Here is a 26,929-nt window from a genome sequence, read left to right as displayed (position 1 = left end):
AGCAGGCCCCCTGTAGTACGCCCCCCAGTAGCAGGCCCCCATACACACATAAAAAAAAAACTTACCTGTATCCCCGCTCCAGCCGCCGTCTGCTCTGCTACCACGCGACGAGGAGTGAGCCGGAAGACGGAGCTCATGAGTGAGCTCCAGCCGGCTCCCTCCGTGCAGCAGCCAATGAGAGTCTGTGTGACTCTCATTGGCTGCTGTAACAAATACACAGCTGCCGCTGGTGGCTGTGTGTTTGTGTCTGTGTAGGGCAGACCGCTATCACAGCGCTCTGCCCTACACTCGAGGAGCCCTGATGTCGGATTCTCTAGTGAGAATGTCACATCAGGCGGCCGCGAACGGGGATCCAAGTCATGCAGGGTTCGGGTGGACTCGGATCCCCTATGTTCGGAGCGGTTCGGATTCCACAGAATCCGAACCGATCATCTCTACTTTGAACTATCATTTGTCAAGTACAGTCTATAGAATAATAGGTAGGAGCTAATTGGTTGCTATGGGCAACTTCTCCACTGATCCAGTACTCCACACTTTTCACTGCTTGATACATAAACCACATTATCATCTGGCTTCAGTTAAGAGCTGTCTACTTTGTATCCATGCCTGTTAATTCCTACGGACAACACGACACATTGCAACCTGGCTCCAACATAGTTGAACAGGCTTAAACATAACAAATTTTTTTTAATCAATTCTAAATATTCTATATAAACTAGTTTGACAAATGATTCATGGTCGCTTCGAGCATCTACAGTCATTATATAAATTTACGTTTAGGATTAGTGTTGTGAATTTTCACTGACAATGCATAGATGTCTACATATCCAGCTGAGCAAATCAGGGCCTGATTCAGAGCTGAACGCTCTGACCAGAGTGCTCGCTCTGAATCAGGGCCCTCCTCCATGAAAATGGAGCGGCCTCCTGGCCGCTCGCATAGCTGTGGGTTACCACCCACAGCATATGCGAGCGGCCAAAAAGATGGTCACGATGGTCTTGACCATCGCGACCATCGGACTTGCGACGGAGACCCTGCGGTAGGGTCTCCCTGCCGCAAGCCCTGGAGTGATTTTGGCTCTATCAGAGCCAAAATCACTCCCACTGACATCACTAGTGATGTCAGTGGGGCCGGCTTCAGACGGTAGGTGTTCCCATGGGAACACCTCCGTCTGGCAGGCACGCCCCCGGCACGCCTACCAAAGGGGGCGTGCTGTCAATCAACATCGACAGCACGCCCCCTTTGGTGCGAGACCCGGAGCGATGGCAAGCCCGTCACTCGCCGGGTCTCGCGCATGCGCACAACGGAGCTCCCTCCGTCGTGCGCATGCGCAGTGGGGAACATCGACCCACTTGCGAGCGTCCTGCCGCTCGCGAGCGGGTCTGAATGACCCCCTCAGTCTTAACAAGTAATGCGGTCCACCATGCAACCGGGTCTGACCTGACGACATTGTCCTCTCCACACCGCGCAAGCAGCCCGCTGGCCACCTAGCTACGGAACACAAATGGCCACCAAGGACTCGCACCACAGCAGAACTCCCCCACCTCGGCTCAGATGTGAGGATTCTGCTTCCCCACAACTCTGCCACATGAAGCTCCTTACAATTCACTTCAGGTGAGAGAATTGCCCATCCCTGGTCTAGATGGACTTTGGTGCATTATAATCTGTATTGTGATGTATTTACGAAACTTGATTAAAATTAAGGGGTCTATTTACTAAGCTGTGTTAGGAGATAAAATGAACGGTGATAAGGTACCAGCCAATCAGCTCCTAACTGACATGTCACAGGCTGTGTTTGAAAAATATGAGTTAGGAGCTGATTGGCTGGTACCTTATCACCATTCACTTTATCTCCTAACACAGCTTAGTAAATAGACTCCTAAATGTCTTTACATTTAAAATCCTTCCCTTCAATAAACACTAACATACAATGCATAGTAAATAAGGGCAAACAGTGAGGACTGCCTTCTGCATACATAGTACTGAGAATCGCATTGTGAATCTGGTCAACATTAAAAAAATGTAGACAAAAATTTTCAGGGACACTTTTAAAAACCGGGAACATTTCTGCAAATTAAGGACGGTTTGCAATAATGGTGAATAAAATGTTAGAATGTATTTCCATTTATACCTAGGGGTCTATTCATGGAGCAGGGCTTTACTCTGTGTGGTGCTATTCACAGAGCGGGATACCGTGGAGAAGTTCATTACTTCTCCAGCGGCACCAGGCCTGGTGACGGGGAGACAAAGGGGACACCTGTACCGGGCCCCGAGATTCTGAGGGGCCCTGAACCCTCAGGAATTTGGGAAGCCCAGTTCATGTGTCCCTGCTGTGTAAGCATGCACACGGCACGACGATTGTGGCTAGATCCTCCCGACTAGTCCTGGCAAACACAGGGAGGCTGGACCGGTGCAGTGTGCGTGACCTCATGACGTCACGCCGCTGAATCAGCCCGAGGAGCCACCGGGTGTGAGAGCCACCAGAGAAGACAGAAAAATACAGGCAAGCGCAGCAGGTAAGTGTTAGCCGTGGCCGGGCTGGGCTAGAGAGTCACGGGTCCGGGGTTGGGAGCTACAGATGAAGGGGGTGGCAGACACAGGGGATGGGGGACATGTGACAGGGCCTGGGGAAGAGGGGGACATGTGACAGGGGCTTGGATAAGGACCAGGAGAGGGTATAGGGGCCCCAAAAACATGAGTGTATCTGGCCCCAAGATTTCTGTAGCCGGGCCAAGAGCGGCACCCACGTTCTGTGAATGAATTGCATCATCATACTTTTGTTTTGTGAGTGCGATTCATAGAAGTATGGAAAGCTCAGCTTTCCGTTTTGCTTTGCATAATCCATTCGCCATCTCAGGACGGCAAATGGATTCTTGTTAGTGGAGAAGAGCAGCGAAGACGGCTGTCTCCCTGCCTTCTCCCAAGCCTCTCCACCCCCTTCTGTGCCAGCAGCCAATCAGAAGAGCCCAGAGCATATGCATATGACGGGCCACCTCCTGCTGACTGCCCCAGTGCCGCTCTGTCCCCTACACCTGCCACAGCTATAGTAAAGTGACCCGTCACCTCCCACACTGACTGCATGTTGCCCCCCGGGCCCTCACACCCCTTTCCTACCCCTGCCACCACTAAAGTATGCCAGGTCACCTCCTCCTCATTGTCCACCACCCCTCCGCTCTGACCCCACCAACCGCTGCCGCCGAGGTGACCTCCGTCTACACAGATGCCGTGCACGGAAGACTCACAGCACACCACCAGATGACAACAGTGCACAGAGAAGACCAGATTGCCGAACCTCCATTTATCGCATCGCATATCAGGTAAGTGTACATGAATTGCTACTTATCAAAACTAAAGATCGTATCGAACTGATGTCATCTATAGTGATAAGTAACAATTCTTTACCGAAGTTCTTCATGAATAGACCCCGGAGACACTGCAGCATGATACAACTTTATTAGAACAAAAATAAAAGAGCGTGATAAGCTGAGGAGAATGTTAGTCATGATGAGTAATGGAGGTTACACAATCTCATACAGATACAGATGATGAACTCACCACATCGGAATCATCTCCTTCTTCATCACATTGTAGCTCCGCTGCCCTCGGGTCATTTTTGATTTTTAACTCTGCTATTACTCCCTAGAAAATACATAAGAATATTGAATAAAACAACCAATCACTCTGAACAAAACATTCAATTATCAAAATGGGTAAAGGAATTGAACAGGTAACATACGTGTCGACACCATTACCCGCCACCATTTATAAGTGTTTGTTAAATATATATTTATTCCAGAAAATAGCCAAAGGGCATAAGTAAAATATTCTAACAATAATGCACAAAATAGTTTCATAAATTGCGACTGACTTTACAACCAAAACGGCATTCCTTACCTGGTGCTAGAAACCCAGACATTGTTTAAACTGGGCTGTACTAATTAATTAAGTGTTGTTCTCTTATTCCAGTTACTACTGTATTTTCATACCATGGGACCTATTTATCAAACAACATTTGCTGCCTATCTCCTGAAAACATACCCAAAAATATAAAGAATTGCCCCCGGTATTTGCTGCAGTCCCTCCAATTCCGACAGCAGACGCATTTCTATAGGGGGCTGTAAAACTCAGATTTATCAAGCTCGGGAATGTTGCAATTTGGGTGGGACTGTCCCGATCTGAGGGTTCTGTCCTATCCTAAGACATCTTTGTCACACAGGGCGGTAAGTCCCGTTCTCTGCCTCGCTGCAGTAGTGAACAGGTGCGCAAGCGAATGGATGGGCGTTTGAAGGGGAACGGTGGCACAAGGAAGTCGAATGGACATTGATTATTTTGCCCCCATATATCAATCGAACACAAAGAAGGGGATCAATGTACATTTAACCTTAGAAATAAAGGAAAGACAGTATATTACTGCATTGTTAAACCAGGCGAATGACTGTAATCCCCAAATATGGTAAAGACCCCTCCTTTTCTCCCAGCTACTGCCTTTATCCCTCCTCAACGTAGATTGGAAATTTTACGGCAAGTTATTGGCTAACAGATGAAGGGGGCTCCTGCCCAATCTTATACACACACTGACCAAGTGTGTTTTGTCCCAGGTCGTGAAGCCTGTGACAATACTACCAAAGTTATCTCCCTCCTGCATTATGCCTACACATCTGATCTCCCGGCATTTATATTATCCACTGAGAAAGCCTTCCTGAGAGTTGACTGGGACTTTATATCAGGTGCGCTGAAACATGGGACTGGGTCCTACTTGCTACCACTGCATTCTTTCACTCCATAGTGCCCCCTCCGCACGAGTTAAGATTAAAGTCTCCCTTTCCACCTCTTTTGACATCCGGAATGGCACTAGGCAGGGTTGTCTCTTTTCCCCATTAATTTATGTGCTTTGTATGGAAGCCCTGGCATGATCCATTAGGTTAAACCCTTATATTTCTGGTTTTGATAAAGCTGTGATGGTGCACAGCGAAACGCGTTAAGGGACTGGCTGATTTACTCTCCACTACTCAGAACCCAATGGGAGCCGACACTTGTCCACTGGCGTCCCTGCATTATTTACCACCTGCAGATTGGACCCGTGCTACAAGAATCTGTGCTATTTTTAAACTCTATACTGGTGTCCCTGCACCATCTACATTACCAGTTGATTTGACATGTGCTACAGGGAACTACGTTAAAGGTGACTACCCTAACACCAACAGACCAGACCAGTGATATATGGGTCTATCAGATTTGCAAAAGCTTTGCCAGCATTGCTATAGGGATACCACTACCTTGGACACTGGATCTGGTAACTATCACTCCGTGTTGGTTTCAGTTTTGTATAGCGCCAAGAGACTGCTCCTTGTATGGACTCATACATAAACTAAAGCCCCAATTAATTACAACATCTGGGACTGAGTATATAGATTATGTGGGTTGAGTGATCTTTTTACTTTTACTAGTATTGTTCTATTTAATTTTTGTATTCTTTTTGTAGTATGTATTTTAGTATTGTGATCATATGCATATGAATTTATGAGATTAAAATTTGTATTTATATGTGATTTATGCTTATGACTATCACTACAGAGCGCTGCGTCTTTCCCCATTTTTTTGTACTATATTTCTGGTATTCGACTAGGAAACAGGGAGCTTAAACTGGCTCTTTTTTTGTGGATGACCTCTTGGTCGCTAACCCAGTAATTTCCCTTCCAAATCTGATGGAAGAGTTTAGATTCTTTGGTGCGCTCTCTCATTTTAAAATAAATTATACAAAATCTGTGGCTCTAAATGTAACTATGGTGGCCCCAGCTCTCAAGAGCTCTCTTAAGCACACTTTCCCCTTTCTCTGGCACCCCACACATTTAAAATATTTAGGAGTTTTCTTGACCAAGGACTTGTCCTTCTTATTTCAGGCCAACTTTACTCCCCTTTTGTCCAAATTACAGGCTGAGTTACAGATCTGGCGATCCAAAGCTTTCTCCTGGTTTGGGAGACTCGAGATCTTTAAGATGAACTCCCTTCCTAATATTGTATACCTCCTCCAGACCATCTCAATACACATTCCTCCCAAGTGGTTCCTAGACGTCCAGAAATGTATGCAAGATTTCTTGTCCTTTATAAACATAGGAAAGATGGCTATCCACCTATCTAATGTCCTTGGCTACTACCAAGCCACTCTCTTCAACTGGGTATTAGAATCAACCAGAGGTACCCCAGCCAGGCAATGGATCTGCATTGAAGAACAGATGTGCCACCTCCCAGTGACTATTCTTCCCTGACTTCCCACCTGCAGAGAACTCTACCCTTTTGAATGTATTTTTGTTTCACCTCGAGCTCCTGAGCATACCCTATATCTACTTTATCAGCTTCTCCTCGACTGTTCAGATGCTCTTTCGCATGGGAGCATGAACTAGGCCGAGAACTTGAAACAAACAGTTCGATCAAAATGTGTAAATTGGTGCATGCCTGTTCTCCGTGTACTTGTGTTGTAGAGACGCAGTACAATTTGATCATGCGCTGGTACCGCTGTCCAGATGTCCTGAGCAAAATACACTTTGGTGTCTCCAAAATTTGTTGGAGATGTTCATTATCTGTGGGCTCTCCGCATTTGGTGAGAATGTCCAACACACTGGCCTTACTGGGATGTAGTACTTAAGCTCTCGGCTGAAATTCTTGGTGAATCAGTACCCTCAGATCCCACTTTCTGTCTCTTTTACCTGTCCTCATTACCCATAGCGAGCTACAAAAGGTTCCTCCTGAATCATCTAAATAATGCTGCCAAAGCAGTTATTCTGATATGTTGGCGATCCTCATCTCCTCGAACCATCACAGACTGGCTTTCCATGACTGACTTTTACATGGACATGGACGACCTATTTCTTTCACTGTCTGATGACTATACGACTTTCAGAGACACTTGCTACAAATCCCATTAACCATCTCCTTCCTTAACCCCCTCCTGTCCATCTCACCCTTAGCTCCCCTCCTGAAGTCCTGATCATTTGGGTTCACCCAAGGGTACTTTGACCGAGACCTTACTAGCCCCATGAACTTCACTATCTGTTTGAAACAATACTATTAGTTTCACCCTGCAGAACAAGTTGACCATTTCGCTCTTCTCCTCTTCCATCCTGATCTTGCCTGACTACTTTCCTCCATTACCCTCCCTTACCCCCCCTCCCTTTTTCTCTATATACTTTTTGACCTGTCTATATTTTGAGCTGTAATTCAATAACTCAATACTATTATTTGCACTAAAACAAGCGACTGAGCAAAATGTTTGATTTTCATTGCCCTGGTCTGCAGGAGCAAATGATGCCTGGAAAGCATGTATTCACAATCATCCACTAAACACAATGGAAATAAACTCAGATGGAAAGGTAGGTACTACGCCCTTCCTATGCCAAAGGTGCCTTGAAACAAACCATTCATATAAAAGCATCATTATTTTCTTGAAGGTGCTGGTCTCCTGCGGCTGATATCAATATTCCAAAATATCGATGTGTTTCTGCAGATTATATTGGGAAGTGTCAATGAATGCTAATGATCAGACCAAAAGATCAATAGGAGCACTGTCCGTCCATCGCTAGAGGAAAGACTAACTCTTCAAAGCACTAAGCACCTCCCCAGGGTGTGGCCACAACCTAGTCTGTTACCACGCCCACATCAAAACATGAACACACCCCCTGTCCTGAATGAAAAAGCCTAGTTGAGGAGTATTGAGTATCGCCTCTGAGGACATATGAGCAGCAACAAGAAGTTCATGCTGACAGTTTAATCCATGATTGGCCAAAAATCACTTGAGAGTGATTTAATCTAGGATCGGCTAGTTAGCATTTAGCAGGCATCACTATTCAATCACCGACTAATACATATATTAACTAAGTGGATTACATCAAACTCATCACCATTATTATTAACCTAGAAAATCCACTTCTTAATAATTGTGAACAAAAAAAAAAAACATGTTTCCTGATTTAGAGAGAGATAATACAGAGCAAACAAACGTGGTAGATTCCAGTTGTCTCCTAATATTTGCACTGCAGTTATTCTGTAAAACAATATAATTGCTAACATGATGTCGCTTTGTGGGGTTTTAACAAAATTAGACTTATCTGTAACTGAATCTTGGACGCCAAGTACAAAACAAATCCCAACAATCCAGATGTAACAAAAAAAAGGAACTATGTCTCTCTTGCAACATTTGCTATATATTGAAACATCTCTGTATAAATAGCTGAACATGTCCAAGTAGATTAGGATGTGTGTGTTCTAAGAATTATCAGTGTTTATAGTTCATTGTTACTTCCTATTCAGTTGAACATAAAGTCCAAATTTACAGACTTGTGACATGCAGTTGAGCGGAGAGGTTCCAGTAAATCCAGGGAGACTTGACATGTGACTAGCCAATGAGCAGCCAATGAGAGTAGGAGCATGGGTGATATTAGAAGGCAAGGGAGAGTGAAGTGTGAGGTGGTATGTACACTGAACTGCCAAAAGTCATGGGATAGCAGTATGTAAAGGTATGTTATGAATTCCAATGACCACTCCTAGTAAGCCATCTAGAACTCAGGCTTTCAAGGTCTTCTGCCACTAACAACCGCCTGTTGTTCCCTTAGAGATTAATAGATCACCGGTACTTAGACGGCCACCTGGACTTACTGCTCAGAGTAGTAGCAGCTTACAGGAGTGTCGGTTGGAATCCAGTGATGAGGAAAAGAGTTAACACAGGAAGAGCCAATGGTGTAGCTTAGAGAGCTGATGGTGCGGCTAGTGTGCCGATGGTGCGGCAAGAGCCGATGGTAGAATGCCAATACCAAGTGCTGCGGCTTTGAGAGTCGATGCTGCGGCTTGTGTGCCGATGCTGCGGCTTGTGTGCTGATGATGCGGCTTGTGTGCTGATGGTGCGGCAAGAGCAGATGGTAGAAAGCTGATTACAAGTGCTGCAGCTTTGAAAGCCGATGGTGTGGCAAACATGCCGATGGTGCGGCTTGTGTGCCGATGTGCAGCTAGAGCCGATGGTAACAAGATAATTACAATCTGCTGCGGCTTTGAGAGCCGATGGTGCGCCAAATGTCAATGGTGCAGCTTGTGTGCCAATGGTGCGGCAATAGTCGATGGTGCTGCAATAGCCGATGGTAGAAAGTTGGTAGTAGGTGCTGCAGCTTTGAGAGCCGATGGCAGCACGGTAGTATTGGTGCGGCTAGGAAGCCGTAGGAGAACTGGAGAGCCGGAGACAGCACAGAATCTTCACCACGAGGAGGAACAGAATGCTGACCATGCAGCCGAGCCAAGGGAGCCCATAGGAACGCTATAGTCGGCGAGGCGGCAAAAGACCAGTGTGTACAAATAGAAGGACCATCCAATCACGCTGTGCTAACTATAGCATGTGACGTCCTGAGGTGTGCCGATCGCCTAGCAACCGAGGGAACCAAAACAACAATATGCAGGAAAGGCGAACTGCTCGAGGGAGACAAGTCGTGACCACGACTTGTAACAAGGCAATGGTAAGTGGTGTCAATGTACTGTGATGTCTTGGAAATGCCCAAACCTGCATCAGTTGAAATCTGACATCTCATGAGTGAGTTTGGACACCGGCTTGAACAGGGCATGATAGTGGGTGCCTGACGGATTGGACGTTCCATTTGCGAAGCTGTGCAGACATTCAACATTCCTCGATCTACGGTGTAATGTGTGTACCGGGAATACCTCATGGAAGGCATTACCACCCACCGTGGAGAGCGCAGTGGACAGCCACGAGTGCTTAATGACCATGACCACCCACATCTGTTCAGAATTGTCCATGGTAACAGTCAAGTGAAACAAATCAGTCCTGTGTTATGCCAACAGTAAAGCAACCTGAGACCAATCAGCAGCGGCTTCACATTAGCGGCCGCTCATTGGCTGGGACCCACGTGGACTCAGCCAATGAGTGGCTCCTCCACGTGGGTCCCCGCCAATGAGCAGCTGCTAATGGAAGCCGCCGCTGATTGGCTCGCGCCCGACACTAATGGTACCTCATTCTCCATGAGCTGTCATTAGCGTAATGTAACTACATGCTGTAGCGTGTAGTTACAGTGTGTCCGGGGCCTTATTTGGATTACTGCAGGACAAAAGGTGAGTATTGGATCTTTTTTACAGGTACTTCCATTGGATGCTTTACGTGGAGAAGGGGACGTGAACACCTGGCAGCAGGTAAGTATGTGTGAGTGTGTATGGATGTAATAAATCTTTATTTTCACGGTGTGTGTTGTTTTTTTTACACATTTCTTTACAGGTGAACTACACGTACCAGTGGGCCCTTAATACCCTGCATGCTGGTACTTGTGGTTCTCCAAATACCATCATGCTGGGGAGGCTTGCTAGGACCTGTAGTTCCACTGTAAAGACAATGTGAATTATTCAAATTTTTACACACTACACCTACACTATCAACCTGCCACCCACCGCCTAGGGGTGGCGGGGATAGCCCCGGGCTATCAGCCTAGGCCAGGGGTGCACTGGAGAGGTCCCCAACTCCCCAGGGATCTCTGGCCTGGGCTGACTAGCGGTCAGGACTGATGCTGCGGCTGGGAGGCCCGGTGAAAGGGCTCCCCTGGCAGTGGAATCAGCCCCCCGCTAGAAAGGGCCCAGAGCTGGTTTTAAATATAGGGGGGACCTCACGCAAAAAAATGTCACCCTATATTTAAAACCATTTCTGGCCCTGCAGCCAGGTGCTGGTTCTTAAATAATGGTGGAACCCTACACATTTTGTTCCTCATAATTTTAAGAACCAGGACAGGCTGGCAAGTCCGGGGCTGGTTAAGCTTTAGGGTGGGGGCCCTATGTAATTTTTTTCTTAAACTTTGAACCCACTTTTTTACAGGCTAGAACACAAGCAGCTTACACATATCTCACTGATATGTGCAGGCTGTTTGCTCGGGAGAGTTTTGCAGAGAGAAGACACTGCAATCTCAGGTGGGTAATCTCCTGCAAAACCTGCTACTCGGGGGAGAAATCTCGTTCTGCTTCACCATCGGTCATCTCACTCTCAGCTAAACTTCCTTCTTTGTAAATTTGCGAGTCTCAGGAGCTTTAAATCACCCGAGTTTCGGTGAAGCTAAGCGAGTTGAAAAAAAAAGCAAACTCTCCCAGACTCGATTCTTAGTAAATTTACCCCACAGTGTTAATACTGATGAAATGCTGACATGGTCACAATGTTGACACTGCGTTTTTAAGGCAATGTTGACATTTTCACATGTTGACATTTTGCCCATGTCGACATTTCGCAGATGTCGACATGTTTATTTATACACGTTACAACCGTATCAACATCATAACATTCCACATTCTGATGTGAACATAACCAAAAGCTTACACTTCCGCAGCACGATAACTTGATGAAAGGGTCATGTACAATATTCTACTACACAAACCAATACACTGCACTGTATAAAGAGATACGGAATTCGTGAAAAAAAGAGCTGGGAGAGTAGGAGAGTATGCTGGGAGTTGTAGTTGTATAGTAGCATAGTTTCCATTACCCTGATACAAAGAAGTATTGTATTGTGTTACTCTTCTAAGAATAATAACAGCAGCGGATACACTCTGATTAGTGATTACAGAGGATATCCCTTCCTAATTGAGTAGCTTAATGTAAAACTATACTTGGTTAAAAGCTTTTTAAGTGATTTGCAAAACAACATTATTTATCTGTGGTTTAGCTCAGTATATTATAAAGGATTATTCCGTTTCCTAAAGCTATCAGACCACACGGATCTTCCCCTCATTGTATCCTCAAGATTTCTGTGCCCTTGCAGACTCTCTCTCTGTTATGTGCAGGGGCAGAGAAAGTGACCTCTCCTATCCTGCTGGCACAGACATCGCTCTACATAAAGTCACATACAACCAACAGACTTGTCATTCCCTCAGCTGTCCAGCAGCTGTAGCGGCCCTCCCTCTGTACAGTAATTGTCACACACATATTCTCCCATTCCCAACTCTCAATTTCCCCTTTGTCTCAGCATCTCCGAAATTTCCAAGGGAGGAAAACGCCTGCTTTGTTCACACATTTCAGACAGTAGATTCCAAGCATTTTACCCAGAATTCATCCATTTACACCCCCAGGAAAGAGTCTGGAAATCCATGTAGCAAGCACAAAAGATATATATCAATGGGAAAAGAAATAGACACAACGGAGGGAGTGAAAGGAACTACTCAGAGATAAGGAGACACTAAGCACTTAGTGATATGACATAATCACACGCCAAGCATGCAGAGTATTGTACATCAGTGTCATTATATGATATATAGCGCTAGATTAAAGTATTCTTGTCCGCAACAACCAGTGGAGGAAGCTTTTCTGGGTTCTGAACTATTTATTTGCCTAGTTGCCTACTCTCCTTCAATGTCAGAGAGACTCCCGAATTAGGAGACCTGTCCGAGGGCAAGTATGCCGGCCAGGAGTTAGTAACAGCCACACGATTGGTGACAAAATGACAGAGATCCTGCAAAAACCCCCAGTAAACACCTGCTGTCAGGGGTGTGATTACGCATGTGAGATACTTCATACATTATTTGTTGTCCGGTGAGCAGCGCCATGAGCAGGGCTCACCGGCGCCCTGTGCCAGCCCCACACACAAACAAGACTTCATGAGAGGACCACTGGAAGGAGAAAGTGTAGAGCTGCCCCAGATTGCTCCGAGCAACACTGCTGGCAGCAGGGAGCCATCACAGACACCCTGCTAGCCAGATGCAGGGGCCATGGGGCAACTGCAGTGTGACACCCACCCTGGGCAACTGCACACCTCCCTAACGGCCCTGCCAGTGAGGTCAGCAGCAATTAATTCTGCCTGTTATTGGGTTGGTTGAATGAAACGTTATCATGATGATTTCTTCCCTATGCACAACAGACTTACTGTCACTAATCCAATATGACTACTAGCAATCCATGGAAACTATAGCTGCTTTAAATCGGACCATGTACATGAGCATTAAAGTTGCCATAGATATTATGTGCGCGGGGTCCAAAATGGCCGCTATTCCAGACTGCTGTGATTGGCTCAGGATTAGATGTCCATCCGAAGTGGCAGAGAACGTCAACACCCAGTGACCATAAAATGTTATTTTGTGCGGTCATCAGGTGTCAGGACAAGGTCTACGATTGTCAGAACAGCTTCAGCCTCCAGTTGAAGAAAATGGCTGATAACAGAGAACAATAGCTTGCATTCAGCTGCACTGTACATGTTATAGCATGTATCAGTAATAACTTTTGCAAATATTTATATATATTTTTTTATTCTATTAGAGGCTATTTACAAAGGCAATTTATATTCTAGGGTTAGGATGCAGGAGGATTTATGTATGTGAGCTGGAATGTGGATCTAATATTCTGGATGTGTTTTATTATCTGTCTGATTAAAACTTCATAATAACAAGCTAGCGTGTAACCACCTTAAGCTAATATATCATGCGGAGACATAGTCATGCAACAGGGGTTTTTTTTGGCTTTGCTTCTGGAGTTTAATATTTTGGCACCACCACCACTACTGTAATCAAACAGAGGATCTCCTTTATTTTCCTGTTAACAGGTGACCGGTTTGTAACTTTATCCTGAAAAGACCTTTACCTGATAGCGATCGAGGTCAGCACCTCCAGCCTGAGCGACGAAAAGCCCGGCCCCATCTTCTAGTTCCATCTCATCAGGTGACCTCTCGAATCGAACCCTCTCCAGCTCATCGCAGTCCATGAATAGCACAACCTCCTCTTCTTCCACACTCAGGGCGAAACGCGTCCAGCGGTTCGTCAGTGATGGGACATTAAAGGTGGCGGCAGCGAAGGATCCGACTGAGCCCGGCTCTGTGTAGTAAAAAATTATCTGCTGCTTACCATCTTTCACTTCAGACAGCTTCACCCCGACGTACATTATGGTCTGTGAGGCGTCAGTAATCGAGAACAGAATTCCCGCCTTGTTAGTGGTCGGCTGAATGTGGAACAGCAGAGAGAAGTCTCTAAACATAGGGTTTGGGAGGTGGTACTGCGCCACCTGTCCCATGTTGGCGTCCTCTTTGAACACATATCCAGGACTCTTGTCAGGACCAAAGATTTGGGTGATCTGTTCTGGAGGTGGATCTCCAATGAGCTCTAAGAGGCCGACTTCTATGCTCCCCCGTTCTGTGAAAAGATCAAAGGACAATGGGAGAAGTTAGAAAATAATTCTACAAAACAAGTAAATCAGACCCATCCATGTGCCAGCAATTCCGTCCGTACAGTAAGACACTAACAAGCATACAAAAACAAAAACCACATAAGTAAATAAATTCTTACAATATGTAAAACAGCCAAGGCATAAACAATGTAACAAGCAAAGGCAACCTAAAATATTTACCAGGCATTATTCAAATATTCATCCATTAAATGGTGTCATAGAACTATCTATGTATCTATGCATCAGCCACAAAAGCAATGATCATTTGTCCCTCCAGTAAACGGCATATTATGGATCATACACACGGTCAGATTTGTCAGATCTGTCAGATGAACGATTGAACGATTTTTGACTGCATTAAAATAAATGGAATCGTCAAGTCTGACTGCAAACACATCAGATGTCAAATATCGTTATCTGACCATCGGGAACGTGCATCGTTCATCGTTCAGGTATGTCAGATTTTCCTTTCATATATGAACGATTGAACGATTTTTTAAATCGTTATCGTTCAGATCTGAAGAAAAATCTGACCGTGTGTATGCACCATTATAGTCAGATTGTTATGTCTTTGTAGATGCACTATATTTGTATTTACGATTAATCTTCAAATAAAAGACACAAACCAAGGTTGCTTCATTTTATGGTAAGTTTAACCTATTATTTTCTAGCAATATAAATAGTAATAATTAATAAACCATTTCAATGGAGTGAGCTGCATTGTAGTTCCAACATACAAATATAGGGTTCAATTCAATTAGGGGTAAGCAGGGAAAAGTGCCAATGCAGTTTACACAATACTTGCAGATTACTGTATGTAACCCTATGGGTCTGCGAGTAAAATTCTGCGAGTCCGGGCTACTCTACAGATGCATCCACATACATCTGTCCTTAGTGCGCTACAAATAACGCGGGAGCTCCATGTGACTCGGTAGCATCGAGCATCTTTTCGTGCAATTTTTAAAATGTGAATAGGAAGCACAAGCAGCTTATGCTGATTACAATGATATGCGGCATGCCTATATTCTGCGTGCGACTGCATCTGCATGCAAAATGCTACGTTACAGTGTTAGCGGCTGTGACACTGTAAAGTAGCATTTTGCATGCAGAAGATACCCCTGCAGTCACACACAGCATATAGGCATGCTGCATATCATTTTAATCAGCATAAGGTGCTTCCTCGCATCACTGTGCAAATAAGACGCATTTGAAGGTAAAATGTTGCACAAACAGACGTTTGTTGCAACAGAGTCACATCACGGTATGGCGCGACTAGAAGGGCTGTTTAACGTGCAAGGAGGCTAGATGTATGAGAAAACATCTGTATATGGCCGCACTTAGGGCCTGATTCAGACCCACTCGCGAGCGGCTGTCCGCTCGCAAGTGGGTCGATGTTCTGGACTGAGCATGCGCACGACGGAGGGAGCTCCGTCGTGCGCATGCGCCAGACGCGACGAGCGAAGGAAAGTCCTTCCCTCGTTGTGTCTGATCAAAGGGGGCGTGCTGTCGATGATGTTTGACAGCACGCCCCCTTTGGTAGGCGTGCCACCCTGACGGGGGCGTTCCCACGGGAACGCCTCCCGTCAGAAGCCGGCCCACTGACATCACTAGTGATGTCAGTGGGAGTGATTTTGGCTCTGATAGAGCGAAAATCACTCCGGAGCTTGCGGTTGAAAACCTCAACCGCAGGCTCCGGCTCGCAGTTTCGATGGTCACGACCATCGCGGCCATCAAAATGCACGCTCGTATAGCCTGTGGGTGGTGACCCACAGCTATACGAGCGTCCAGGAGGACGCTCCATTTTCATGGAGGCCGGCCCTCATTCAGAGCGTGCGCTCTGCTCAGAGCGTACGGCTCTGAATGAGGGCCTTAACCCCAGTCTGTGGTCTGAGTACAAAAGGCACAGCACCACCCAATTTCAGAGAGAGGATCGAGGTAGCTTCCACTGGGATGAGGCTGTCATTCCCTTTATAAAAAGGCAACGACGTTTGTACGTTTAATCTTTTACTTACTCAGACTTGGAAAAATGCCAAACATTATAAAAATGACTGAAACAGAAAACACATGTATATATTTTTTGAGCATAGTTCCACTTTAAATGCAGGGCTATGATAACTTTCCTTGAAACTACTCTATGGCCAATGCAGAGTTGAATGCTAGTCGGCGATATTTGCCCCCGCATTGCCTGCACAAAATTAAGGAACCTGATCCAGAAGTGGACGCAAATGTCGCAGCTGCAGGATGCGTCTTGTGCCCGCTTATCTGATCTGCTGCCTGTGGGCCTGATTCAGACCCGGTCGCAAGCGCTGAGCGCTCGCAACCGGGTCAATGATGGCCCAGAGCGCATGCGCACGACGGAGCCGGCTCCGTCGTGCGCATGCGCGAAACCCAGATAGCGACGGGCAATCAGTCGCTCCGGATCTCGCACCAAAGGGGACGTGCTGTCGATGTTGAGTGACAGCACGCCCCCTTTGGTGGACGGGTCGGGGGGGTGGCTGCCCAGACGGAGGCGTTTGTGGGAGAGCTTTCGGCTCTGTTTGAGCCGAAAGCTCTCTGGGGCTTGCGGCCACGAGATCCTACCACAAGGGTCTCGTTGCAAGCCCGATGGTCGCGATGGTCTTGACCATCGCGACCATCACCCTGGCCGCTAGCATTAGCTGTGGTTGGCAACCAGGAGGCCGCTCCATAAAAAAAAAATAAGACGCCCTAATTCAGAGCAAGCGCTCTGTCAGAGCGTCCAGCTCTGAATCAGGGCCCGTGGGCCTGATTCAGAGCCGGACGCTCTGACAAGAGCGCTCGCTCTGAATCAGGGCCCTCCTACCTAAAATTTTTAAGCGGCCTCCTGGACGCTCGCATAGCTGTGGGTGACCACCCACAGCTTATGCGAGCGGCCAAAAAGATGTTCGCGATGGTCGGGCTTGCGACGAGGCCCTGTGGTAGGGTCTCGCTTCCGCAAGCCCAGGAGTGCTTTTGGCTCTATCAGAGTGATGTCAGTGGGGCCGGCCCCAGACGGTAGGTGTTCCCATGGGAACGCCTCCATCTGGGCAGCAACGCCCACGGCACGCCCACCAAAGGGGGCGTGCTGTCACTCACCATCGACAGCACGCCCCCTTTGGTGCGAGACCCATAGCGAGGGCTTGGCCGTCGCTATTCGGGTCTCGCGCATGCGCACGACGGAGCTCCCTCCGTCGTGCGCATGTGCACTAGGGCACCATCGAGCCGCTTGCGAGCGCTCAGCGCTCACGAACGGGTCTGAATCAGGCCCTGTGTCCGAAGACTCAGCATCGGTTCAACATCGTGACCATTGGTCGCAGTACCGGCCCTCTGAATAACCGTCTTTATGCCCGGAAATATTGGACTTCCGGGACCAGGACGAGGACGCAGCCACTGGCTTCAGCACACACAGAAAATCGGGAGGACACGCCCCTGTTTTCTTTATAGCTCCCTGTTGCCTCCCAAAAAACACCTGCAGCCTGCGGCTGCAGCTAACAGGGCACTGCGATCAGAGCCGCAGTACTACGGCAAGACACTAATAATAGTTATACCAAAAGCACCGGTCAATTGCGCCCGAATCTAGACTGCACCCGAGGCTGAATCAGCCCCTTACTTTCACCCATATGCATTGCTGAATTGTATGCATCTCAGCAACTGGACCATGGGTGTAACTACTATAGGTGCATGGGGTGCAGCTGCTATGGGGCCCAGAGCAGAGGGGGGCCCATCGTCCTTGTCAATTGTGTTATATACATTTTTCACTATTGGGTGGCACATAGGGGCTCTTACAAACCCTTGCTATGGGGCCTTCACATACCTAGTTCCGCCCCTGGACTGGACCATCCTTATTGGTATGCTTTATTTGATACCTGTCATCATTATTACTGAGCACTTTACTACGCCAGCCCTATCCTTGGTGCAATAGAAAGTTACGTCTGAAGACAGAAGGCTGAGGGCCTGGATCAGCAAGGATCGCAACTGCTAAAGTGCACGCAGACGGACGACTGTTTGTCACTGCGCATGCATCGCAGTCTGTGTGCGCAAAGGTACCACTGCGTTCGGGTCTGCGATCGCAGTGACTACACAGTCCCATCGCAGAGTGATTGACATAAGGTACCGTTTGGAGGTGGTGACGAGAGGGGCAGTCGGAGAAACGCAGGCGTGCCAGTGCGTTTGAACGGCGTTGCAGGGGCGTGCATAAATTAGCCACGGCAATGGCATACGCAGCCTGAGCTCTCACTGCGGGCAGGAAAGTTAGCAATTTAGTGGTAGGGTCAGAACTGCCTTAAATGTGCGAGTGGCTCCGATGTACTGCGATGTTACCGATGTTTTGGCTGGATTGCAAGGTATTACGGATGTGCGAGACGCCGCATGTTGTCAGAGAGAGTGCTTTGCGATTGCAATTATTAGCATACTTTCGCAGCAGAACTGCGTTGCAGTAGCGATCCTTGCTGAATCAGGGCCTGATTCAGAGCCGGACGCTCTGACCAGAGCGCTCGCTCTGAATCAGGGCCCTCCTACCTAAAAATGGAGCGGCCTCTTGGAAGCTCGCATAGCTGTGGGTTACCACCCACAGCTTATGCGAGCGTCCATGATGATGGTCGCGATGGTCAAGACCATCGCGACCATCGGGCTTGCGACGAGACCCTGCGGTAGAGTCTCGCTGCCGCAACCCCAGGGGTGCTTTTGGCTCTATCAGAGCCAAAATCACTCCCACTGACATCGCTAGTGATGTCAGTGGGGCCGGCTCCAGACGGAAGGCGTTCCCATGGGAACGCCTCCGTCTGGGCAGCAACACCCCCGGCACGCCCACCAAATGGGGCGTGCTGTCAATCACCATCGACAGCACGCCCCCTGTGGTGCGAGACCAATAGCGACAGCTTGGCTGTCGCTATGTGGGTCTCGCGCATGCGCACGACAGAGCTCCCTCCATCGTGCGCATGCGCATTAGGGCACCATCGACCCGCTTGCGAGCGGGTCTGAATTAGGCCCTCAGTCCCTGAGTGCGTTCTGGTCCTCCCACTCATACTACTGTATAACTATTATTAGTGCTGCTGCTGGCAGGAGCGTATCTATAATGGGTGCGGGGTATGCAGTGCACACGGGGCCCTGGGTCCAGGGGGGCCCACACGGCACACCCTGCACCGTTTTACTCTTTATACTTACCTGTCCGTTGTTTCCAGCGTGCTGCCCTGCAGCACCGAGCCGGCGGCCATTTTCCTGGAGACCCACACATGTGCAGTAGGATTCTGGCACTAAGCCAGAATCTACTGCTGCACCCGTTGGCCGCTAGGTAACAGGGGAAGGTACTTGTGAACAGGGGGTGTGGATGTGCGAACGCAGGCATGTCTGACCGTCAGAACGGCGTTTAATGGGCGTGCATAATTTGCAAAGTGGCATCATTGCACACGTGACTTGGTTGTTTTTTAGCCTGACAGCTCGCAGTGCTTGGGGTAGGTTAGGTCAACCCCAAGCGCTGCGAGCAGCTCCGATGGCCCTCGATGTTTCACGAAATATCAGACTCTTCCCGGAGATGATGTATGCTGCGAGTGACAGCTGGGAGGTTTTATAGTCCAGCGTACGCTAACTGCCGTCGCTCACTAAGACAGAGGGCGTCCTTACAGCGCAAAGACCGATCGCTTGATTTGCATACCCGGCCCCTTTTTGCAAGCGAGCGATCGCATCTTGCGAGAGACTCTGAATGAGGTCCTGAGTCTGCACAAGGGCCCCCTCCTCTCTTAAAACGCCCCTGGCTGCTGGGGTCTATTGCGATTATTTATTTAATATTTGCAACAATTGATTCACAGCAAGAAAATAGATTTCAATTTTATTTTTGAAAGGGGACGACAACAGATGTTTGTATTTAACTTGGGGAGTACTTTCCTTTTATATTTGTCAGATTTCATTGTATTTTACATGGTAGAATACAAATACGTGGTAAGCGCATTGTAAATGCGTTTCTTGTGCATATAATGCTACATTAAAGTACTATCTGTATGTCAAGCATTGCGTAAACCTGGCATATATCAATTGTTCTCCTCTGGCGCCACCCCGGTGCAGGTACCACTGTTCGCTTCCAGTGTAAAGCTGGTACATATGCTACCCTTGCAGAGATGTGTCCAGCGCATACTTGCCTACCCTCCCGATTTGGCCGGGAGCCTCCCAAAAATCGTGTGCTGGCCCCGGCCCCCCGGAAAGGCAGGCAAGTTTCCGGGCGGCCAATGACCCCTCTGGACCCCCTGCAATAACAAAAGAAACCCCCGCAGCGGTGGGCGGTGACGTGATTCACGCTGAATCGCCTACTTTTTGCCCCGCCCCCTGCTTCCCAAGGCAGGTAATCTCGGCATTGTGTAGCAGGGACGGGGCCAAAATTCTGCTAATGCATGTTCACGCCCCCCACAAAATGCCGGGTAAGCTGTACACCCTTGCCCCCTTGTGCCAGCCACGCTCCCCTGGTATGCCGATCTGGCTGCTCCTTCCCGGAAGGGAAAGTCAGAATGTTGGCAACCCTGGTCCAGCGCTGTTAGCCGCAAAAAAAGAAGGTGTTTTTTTATTTTTAATTGGAGGCATTTTACACCTGCGTTTTTCGCCACAAAATGCTTCCAAATTTTAAAAGTTCATAGGCCAGCCTACATATGCTTTTATTATTTTATTTATTGCATTTTTTGTTTTGTTTCATTTGTTTGTTTCATTTTTTGTTTTATTACTTCACTATATGAGGTATATTTACTAAAGTGCGGGTTTTTAGAAGTGGAGATGTTGCCCATAACAAGTACAACCATTCAGAATCTACTTAACATTTATCTAGCATCTTCTAGAAGGTAATAGCTAGAATCTGATTGGTTGCTAATTGCTATGGGCAACATCTCCACTTCTAAAAACCCGCACTTTAGTAAATATACCCCTAAGAGTCCCCAACCTAACTGATATTCCATGGATCTGTTACCTTTACTTACTGTAACCTGTCAGTCTATAGCCCTCCAGTTTATAAATATGTTTCCTAACCCTTTTTCTTCAATCTTCCCCATTGCAATGCAGTTTAATATACAACAATACCCATTTATCATATGACTATATGGCTCTTACATATTGCTGTAATGTAAGTTTTCAACATGGTTTAGTGCCTCAGATGCTATGCTAATCAAGAATGGCAGAAGTAGTGGAAAACATCTACAGATGCTTCCTTTCCCAGCAAGATTTTTCCCAGATTTCTGTCCGTTTATCACTTTATCCCAGGAGATATGCTACTTAAAGAGTCTTCATGGGAAAATTCTTACGCGAGGGGAACAGCTGATATTTTAATACCTCTCTGAACTAAATGCAACTGAACTGTACATAAAGAGTCCTTTAACTGTGCAAATGTACTACGTACGTCCGCAGCTAATCGTATTCACTGTAATCACTCAGCAATTTCTCAGTCAAATGCCAGCATCTGCCATATCTCACTAACGCTTGCCACTCCTGATAAATCCAGTACCATGCTGGTCTATCCTCCCAATTATTTTGCGTACAAGCAGGGGAGGGGAGTCTCTGGAGGTTTTCTGAATGTCTCATTAGCTCTGTTTGCTCAGAAAATGTTATGGAATTTGCTACCTGCATGCTACCATATTTCTGTGAATGTCCGCAACTAGGGCCTGATTCAGTACGGATCGCTATTGCGATCGCAACTGCGAGTACGCAGTCTCATTGCGAAAAATATACTAATGATTGTGATCACAATGCCGTTGCAGCCAAACATGAGGACGCCCACTTTACCTTAAACACAACCGTAATACTTTGCAAGTCTACGAAACCATTGGTAACATCGAGAACCATCGCAGCATCACGTACACTCGCACAAGGTCTGATCTTACTCAGAAATTGCTAACCTCATCGCACGCAGTGAAAGCTCACGCTGCGTATGGCATCTCAATTACTAATTTATGCACACCCCTGCTAACGGCGTTCAAACGCACTGACACACCAGCGTTTCATCGACCACCTCACCATATCACTACCCCCAAATGGTCACTTCCTGTCAACCACTCTGCGTTCGGACTGCATACACATGCGAAGAACACAACAATTGGCCGATTGCATGCGTAATCGCAGTTGTGATCGGTAATGAATCAGTCCCCTAATCCCAAATCACTGATATGGATCAATAATTAGTAGCCCTTATGTTTAATTGATAAACCCCAGTTGTGAGACTGCCAGCTCTAAATATTGGTTAAATATAGGCTCAATACTGACTGCACACAAAATGGCTGCCTCCGCTATGAGTGGGTTGTGAATTTAGGGGTATATATATATATATATATATATATATATATATATATTATATATATATATATATATATATATATATGGATGATAAAAACTCCTTTTTGTGCGTTTTCGCAGAAAAAGGGGTTATTATAGCTTCTGTAAAATGTACTAAAGGCCGAGATATTTCCAAGCGGTGCCTTCGGCCTCTGCACATAACGCTGCCAAGTGCCAACAGCATTTACGAAGCCAAGTAGTATACAGCATCATCTGAGTATGGTGCTATGTGTTACTTAAAGTTCCCACACCGGCTTGTATTGTCTTCACACATTCACTGTCGGTCCATAATGAGATCTTGAGGGTATTTGAGATCTTGTGTATGCGCATTGGGGGTGGCATGGAGTCATGAGTTAGCGCATCACCACTAGGCTCTGGCGCTCTGGGATTTGGCGAGTTTGCCAGAGGGGTGATGTAGTACATCTTGGCGCTACGGCTTCCTGCTTCGCCTCAATGTGCCTTAATAATACGTTTCCCATAGTGTCTCAAATTCAAGAATGGCAGAGCTTAGTGGTCCTGGAACAATCCTGAAACTCGCCGACTGTCAATCACGCTGCGAGTAAACAGTTGCTAACTATGGTAACGTACCTTGACACATGCGCAGTGCGAATTTGAAGCAAGCGCAGTTTACTGACAATCACTGAAATCCGTAAACATCCGCATTGCGGACAAGGTACAACCCTACAACCCTGAATAAAGCCCACAGAACGTACAGCAAAACTGCGCTGTATCCCAGAGCTAAAAAGAAAATCTTTGCCCCTTATGTAATAGCCTGGGAGACGCAGGCACGGGCGCAATTCCTGGGAGTCTGCCAGGTTTATTTTTTCTTTATAAGGTAACCAACATGGTTTTGCCTTGTAAATTATTGCTGCTTTATTAATACATGTAGAGTCGCCAAAATCGCGCCTGCATCTTACAGGCTATTATATAAGGCCCTATGTCTGGGATGGTATCCGGATGAAAGATCGACAGTTAGAAGGTCGACAATGTGTAGGGTCTACACCAAATGTTCGACATGTACTAGGTCGACAGGGTCAAAAGGTGAAAAAGTTTAAAAGACAGACAGGTTCAAATGGTCAGCATCATTTTGTCTTCAACATTTAGGGTTAGGGTTAGGCACCCGGAGGAGGCTTAGGGTTAGGCGCCGGGGAGGGGGGCAGTTAGGGTTAAGCACCTCAGGGGAAGTTTAGGGTTAGGCTCCTGTGGGAAGGTTAGGGTTGGGCACTGGAGGGAGGGTTAGGATTAGGGTTAAAATGAAAAAAAAAAAAAAAGTGTCGACCACATGTGTGTCGACTATATGAGCCTGTCGGCCGGTTAACCCTGTTGACATTTTGTGAGTCGACCTTTTGTATCTGTTGACCTTTTGTCACTGTCACCCTAGCGCATGTTGACCATTTGGTGTCGACTTTTTTACTGTCCATCTTTTATACCACACCTGTCTGGGACATGTAAGTGCATGGTTAAACAGCACACATTCCAAACATGATACTTTAACAACGCAAACCGAGAAATATTCCTTTTATCTGACACTTCTGTAATTATTGCTTCCTGACTCATCTTGTAAGACTGAGGATCCCTTATCTCACTGTGTGACTGTATGAATGTGCTGACACGATGGAGAAAGTCCTTATCGGTTCCTGGCTCTGCGCTCAGAATTCACACTCCGGGGCGCAGATTAAGAGATTTCGGACTACAATACAGCTCTGTCCGGCTTGTGAAGTACAGTGGTGATGAGACGCCAGCAGTACAAGAACCGTATACCCAGTGGGGAAACTCCCTGGCCATAACTAGCTGTATCAGTAACTGAACTAATTGCTGCTGAATAGAACAAACAGCTGCTTTAGAGAAGGCAAAGCTGCTTAGCATGGAAACAAGTATTTGCCACGGGATGGAGTCTATAAGGCAGTGATGGAGACTTGGACTGTGCATTCATATATAAAAGGAGGTACAGCATCACACAGATGGGTAATAGACCGCAGGTTATCCTGAAATGCCATGAGCCGTTCACATCAATATATAGCACTGCACCCCAATCCTTTAGTATCTATAGTATAGAGCAGTGGTTCCCAAACTTTTTCAAATCACAGCGTCCTAGAGTATCAGGATATTTTCCTCAGCACCCCTGGGCAAAAAGTTTATTATTGAGAAATTCAGCAAAAATGAAATGAAGTAAATTGTGCTTATAGGTCACCCTTAGGGGCAGTTATGTGGTTGACAGGGCTGCGCTTCTATTTGTCCACATATTTTTTGATTGGCAGCCATTAGCACTGGTTTTGCCTCTCACACTGACTAAAACTAAGGCCCTGATTCAGAGCCGGACGCTCTGACCAGAGCGCTCGCTCTGAATCAGGGCCCACCTCCATTAAAATGGAGCGTCCTCCTGGACGCTCCTATAGTTGTGGGTCACCACCCACAGCATATACGAGCGTCCAACAAGATGGTCGCGATGGTCTTGACCATTGCGACCATCGGACTTGCGAGTGAAACCCTGTGGTCGGGTTTCTCAACCGCAAGCCCTGGAGTGATTTTGGCTCTATCAGAGCCAAAATCACTCCCACTGACATCACAACTGATGTCAGTGGGGCCGGCTTCAGACGGTAGGCGTTCCCATAGGAACGCCTCCGTCTGGCAGGCACGCCCCCGGCATGCCCACCAAAGGGGGCGTGCTGTCAATCAACATCGACAGCACGCCCCCTTTGATGCGAGACTCCGAGCGATGGAAAGCTCCCTCCGTCGTGCGCATGCGCAGTGGGGAACATCGACCCACTTGCGAGCGTACTGCCGCTCGCGAGTGGGTCTGAATGACCCCCTAAGTTTATTAGATACTGGACCACCAACCCGAGGCACTAATCGAAAGACTAATCAAATCATCTAGTAGCTGGTTCCCTCCGAATTTTTCCTCAGGATAGCTGAGGATAGCTGAGCTGGGGTGCCTCAGGATAGTGTCCTGAGGCACCCCAGGGTGCCATGGCACCCAGTTTGGGAACCACTGGTATAGACACAAATTTGAACCTTCATCTGTTGCTCATTGCCAGGCAATTCCCAAGGATATGATAAAGCCATGCAGTGACACCTTATAAAAAAGGATGGTTGTGACTACTGCCTGGGGCTCAGTGCTAAAGGGGATACACTCACAGTGGTGCAGGTATACCTGTTCCCATCTCCGCCTGCACGCCACAAACAAAGTACAGAAGACGGGCCACATGCCCCAGACACTCCAACAAGATGCACTGCAATCGCCCATATTACAGACAAGAGTAATACAGCCACGCACTGTACAAACCACCTGCACTCATGTCCTCTGTGAAAGTGCGTATCCATGGTGCAGCGCATGGTCTGCAACTGCTTATTGTGGCAAATTCATCGTCTACTGATAATCACGGGAAGAGTCCTCTTTATGGACTTGTTTCCAACTCAGAGTCAGGCTCATATGGGGGAGATTTATTAAAGCTTGAAGACAAATAAAGAGGAGATAAAGTACCAACCAATCAGCTCCTGACTTAGGGATGTTCATCAACCGTCGATTATTCAAATCATTGATGGTTTACGGCTGATGCCGAATGTATTTGACATTGATGGGGGAGAACCAGATGGTTTCCCTCCATCGATGTAAAAGCATAACCGAATGGTTTTTAATTTATTTTTTGACCAAGTGCCAGGACACTGAGTATAGCTCTGCCCCCTTCCTCGGCACCCATGAAGCCCCGCCCCCATGTTCTGATTGGCTTATGGGCCAGTCAGTCAAAAGACAGGGATGACCAACAGTTGGTGAAACCATCGATAGTCATCCAGTAAATAATTGTAACCATCGATGGTTACTTGTTATGCCAACATCGATGGTAACCATCAATGATTACACTACCGATGGCCATCCCTATCCTGTCATTTTTCAAACACAACCTGTAAAATGACAGAAGCTGATTGGTTGGTACTTTATATCTCTCCACTTATCCACCTACTCTTGTAAAACTTAAGTATTTGCCTCATTTGTTACCTCCTTTATTTCCCCATTCATCAAATCCTGAAAATACATAATTTTCAGAATTTGATTGCCATCCGAGGGAGAGGAATCCCTGGTTGCGAATCCCTTCACCCCTGTTCAGATCCCAACATCGGCTGCCGGGTTCTTTGTGTACATGAGTGAACCCAGCTAAATAACTACCTGAAATGTTTTGTTTTCCAAACCACTGTACAGATAGAGATATGGCCAGCTTTATTGATTACACAGCAATGCATGTTTCAAGAGTTTAAAAATATCATCAATTGACATAGAGCGGGGCACTATATATCTCGCTACAGTATGTCTTCAAAGAAGTTTCCATATTTACTCAGACATCTCATTATGTTAATTATCGGGGACCCCGATAATTAACACACTAACTTGCCGCAAGCGCCGCAACAATTCCGGCGTGGAGGAAGCTCCGTAAATCAGCTGTCTCTGTAAGCGGCTTCACTGCTCCTTT

General features: G+C 47.0%; 1 protein-coding gene across 1 annotated transcript in view; it reads right to left on the bottom strand.

Moving 5' to 3' along the window:
- Nucleotides 1-26,929, bottom strand: part of COL18A1 (collagen type XVIII alpha 1 chain) — a 142,020-nt gene that overhangs the window by 97,119 nt on the left and 17,972 nt on the right. The window contains exons 2-3 of the mRNA XM_088476370.1: nucleotides 13,593-14,137; nucleotides 3,554-3,637 (exon numbers count right to left, since the gene is read on the bottom strand). Of these exons, the coding sequence (XP_088332496.1) occupies nucleotides 3,554-3,637; nucleotides 13,593-14,137 (629 nt within the window). The remainder of the gene's footprint in view (nucleotides 1-3,553; nucleotides 3,638-13,592; nucleotides 14,138-26,929) is intronic.

Source organism: Taudactylus pleione, unplaced genomic scaffold (genome assembly GCF_031769625.1).
Source record: "Taudactylus pleione unplaced genomic scaffold, aTauple2 ptg000188l, whole genome shotgun sequence".
NCBI classification, from domain to species: domain Eukaryota; kingdom Metazoa; phylum Chordata; class Amphibia; order Anura; family Myobatrachidae; genus Taudactylus; species Taudactylus pleione.
The sequence above is the reverse complement of the archived record's forward strand: the minus strand, read 5'-3'. Positions and strand labels throughout refer to the sequence as shown.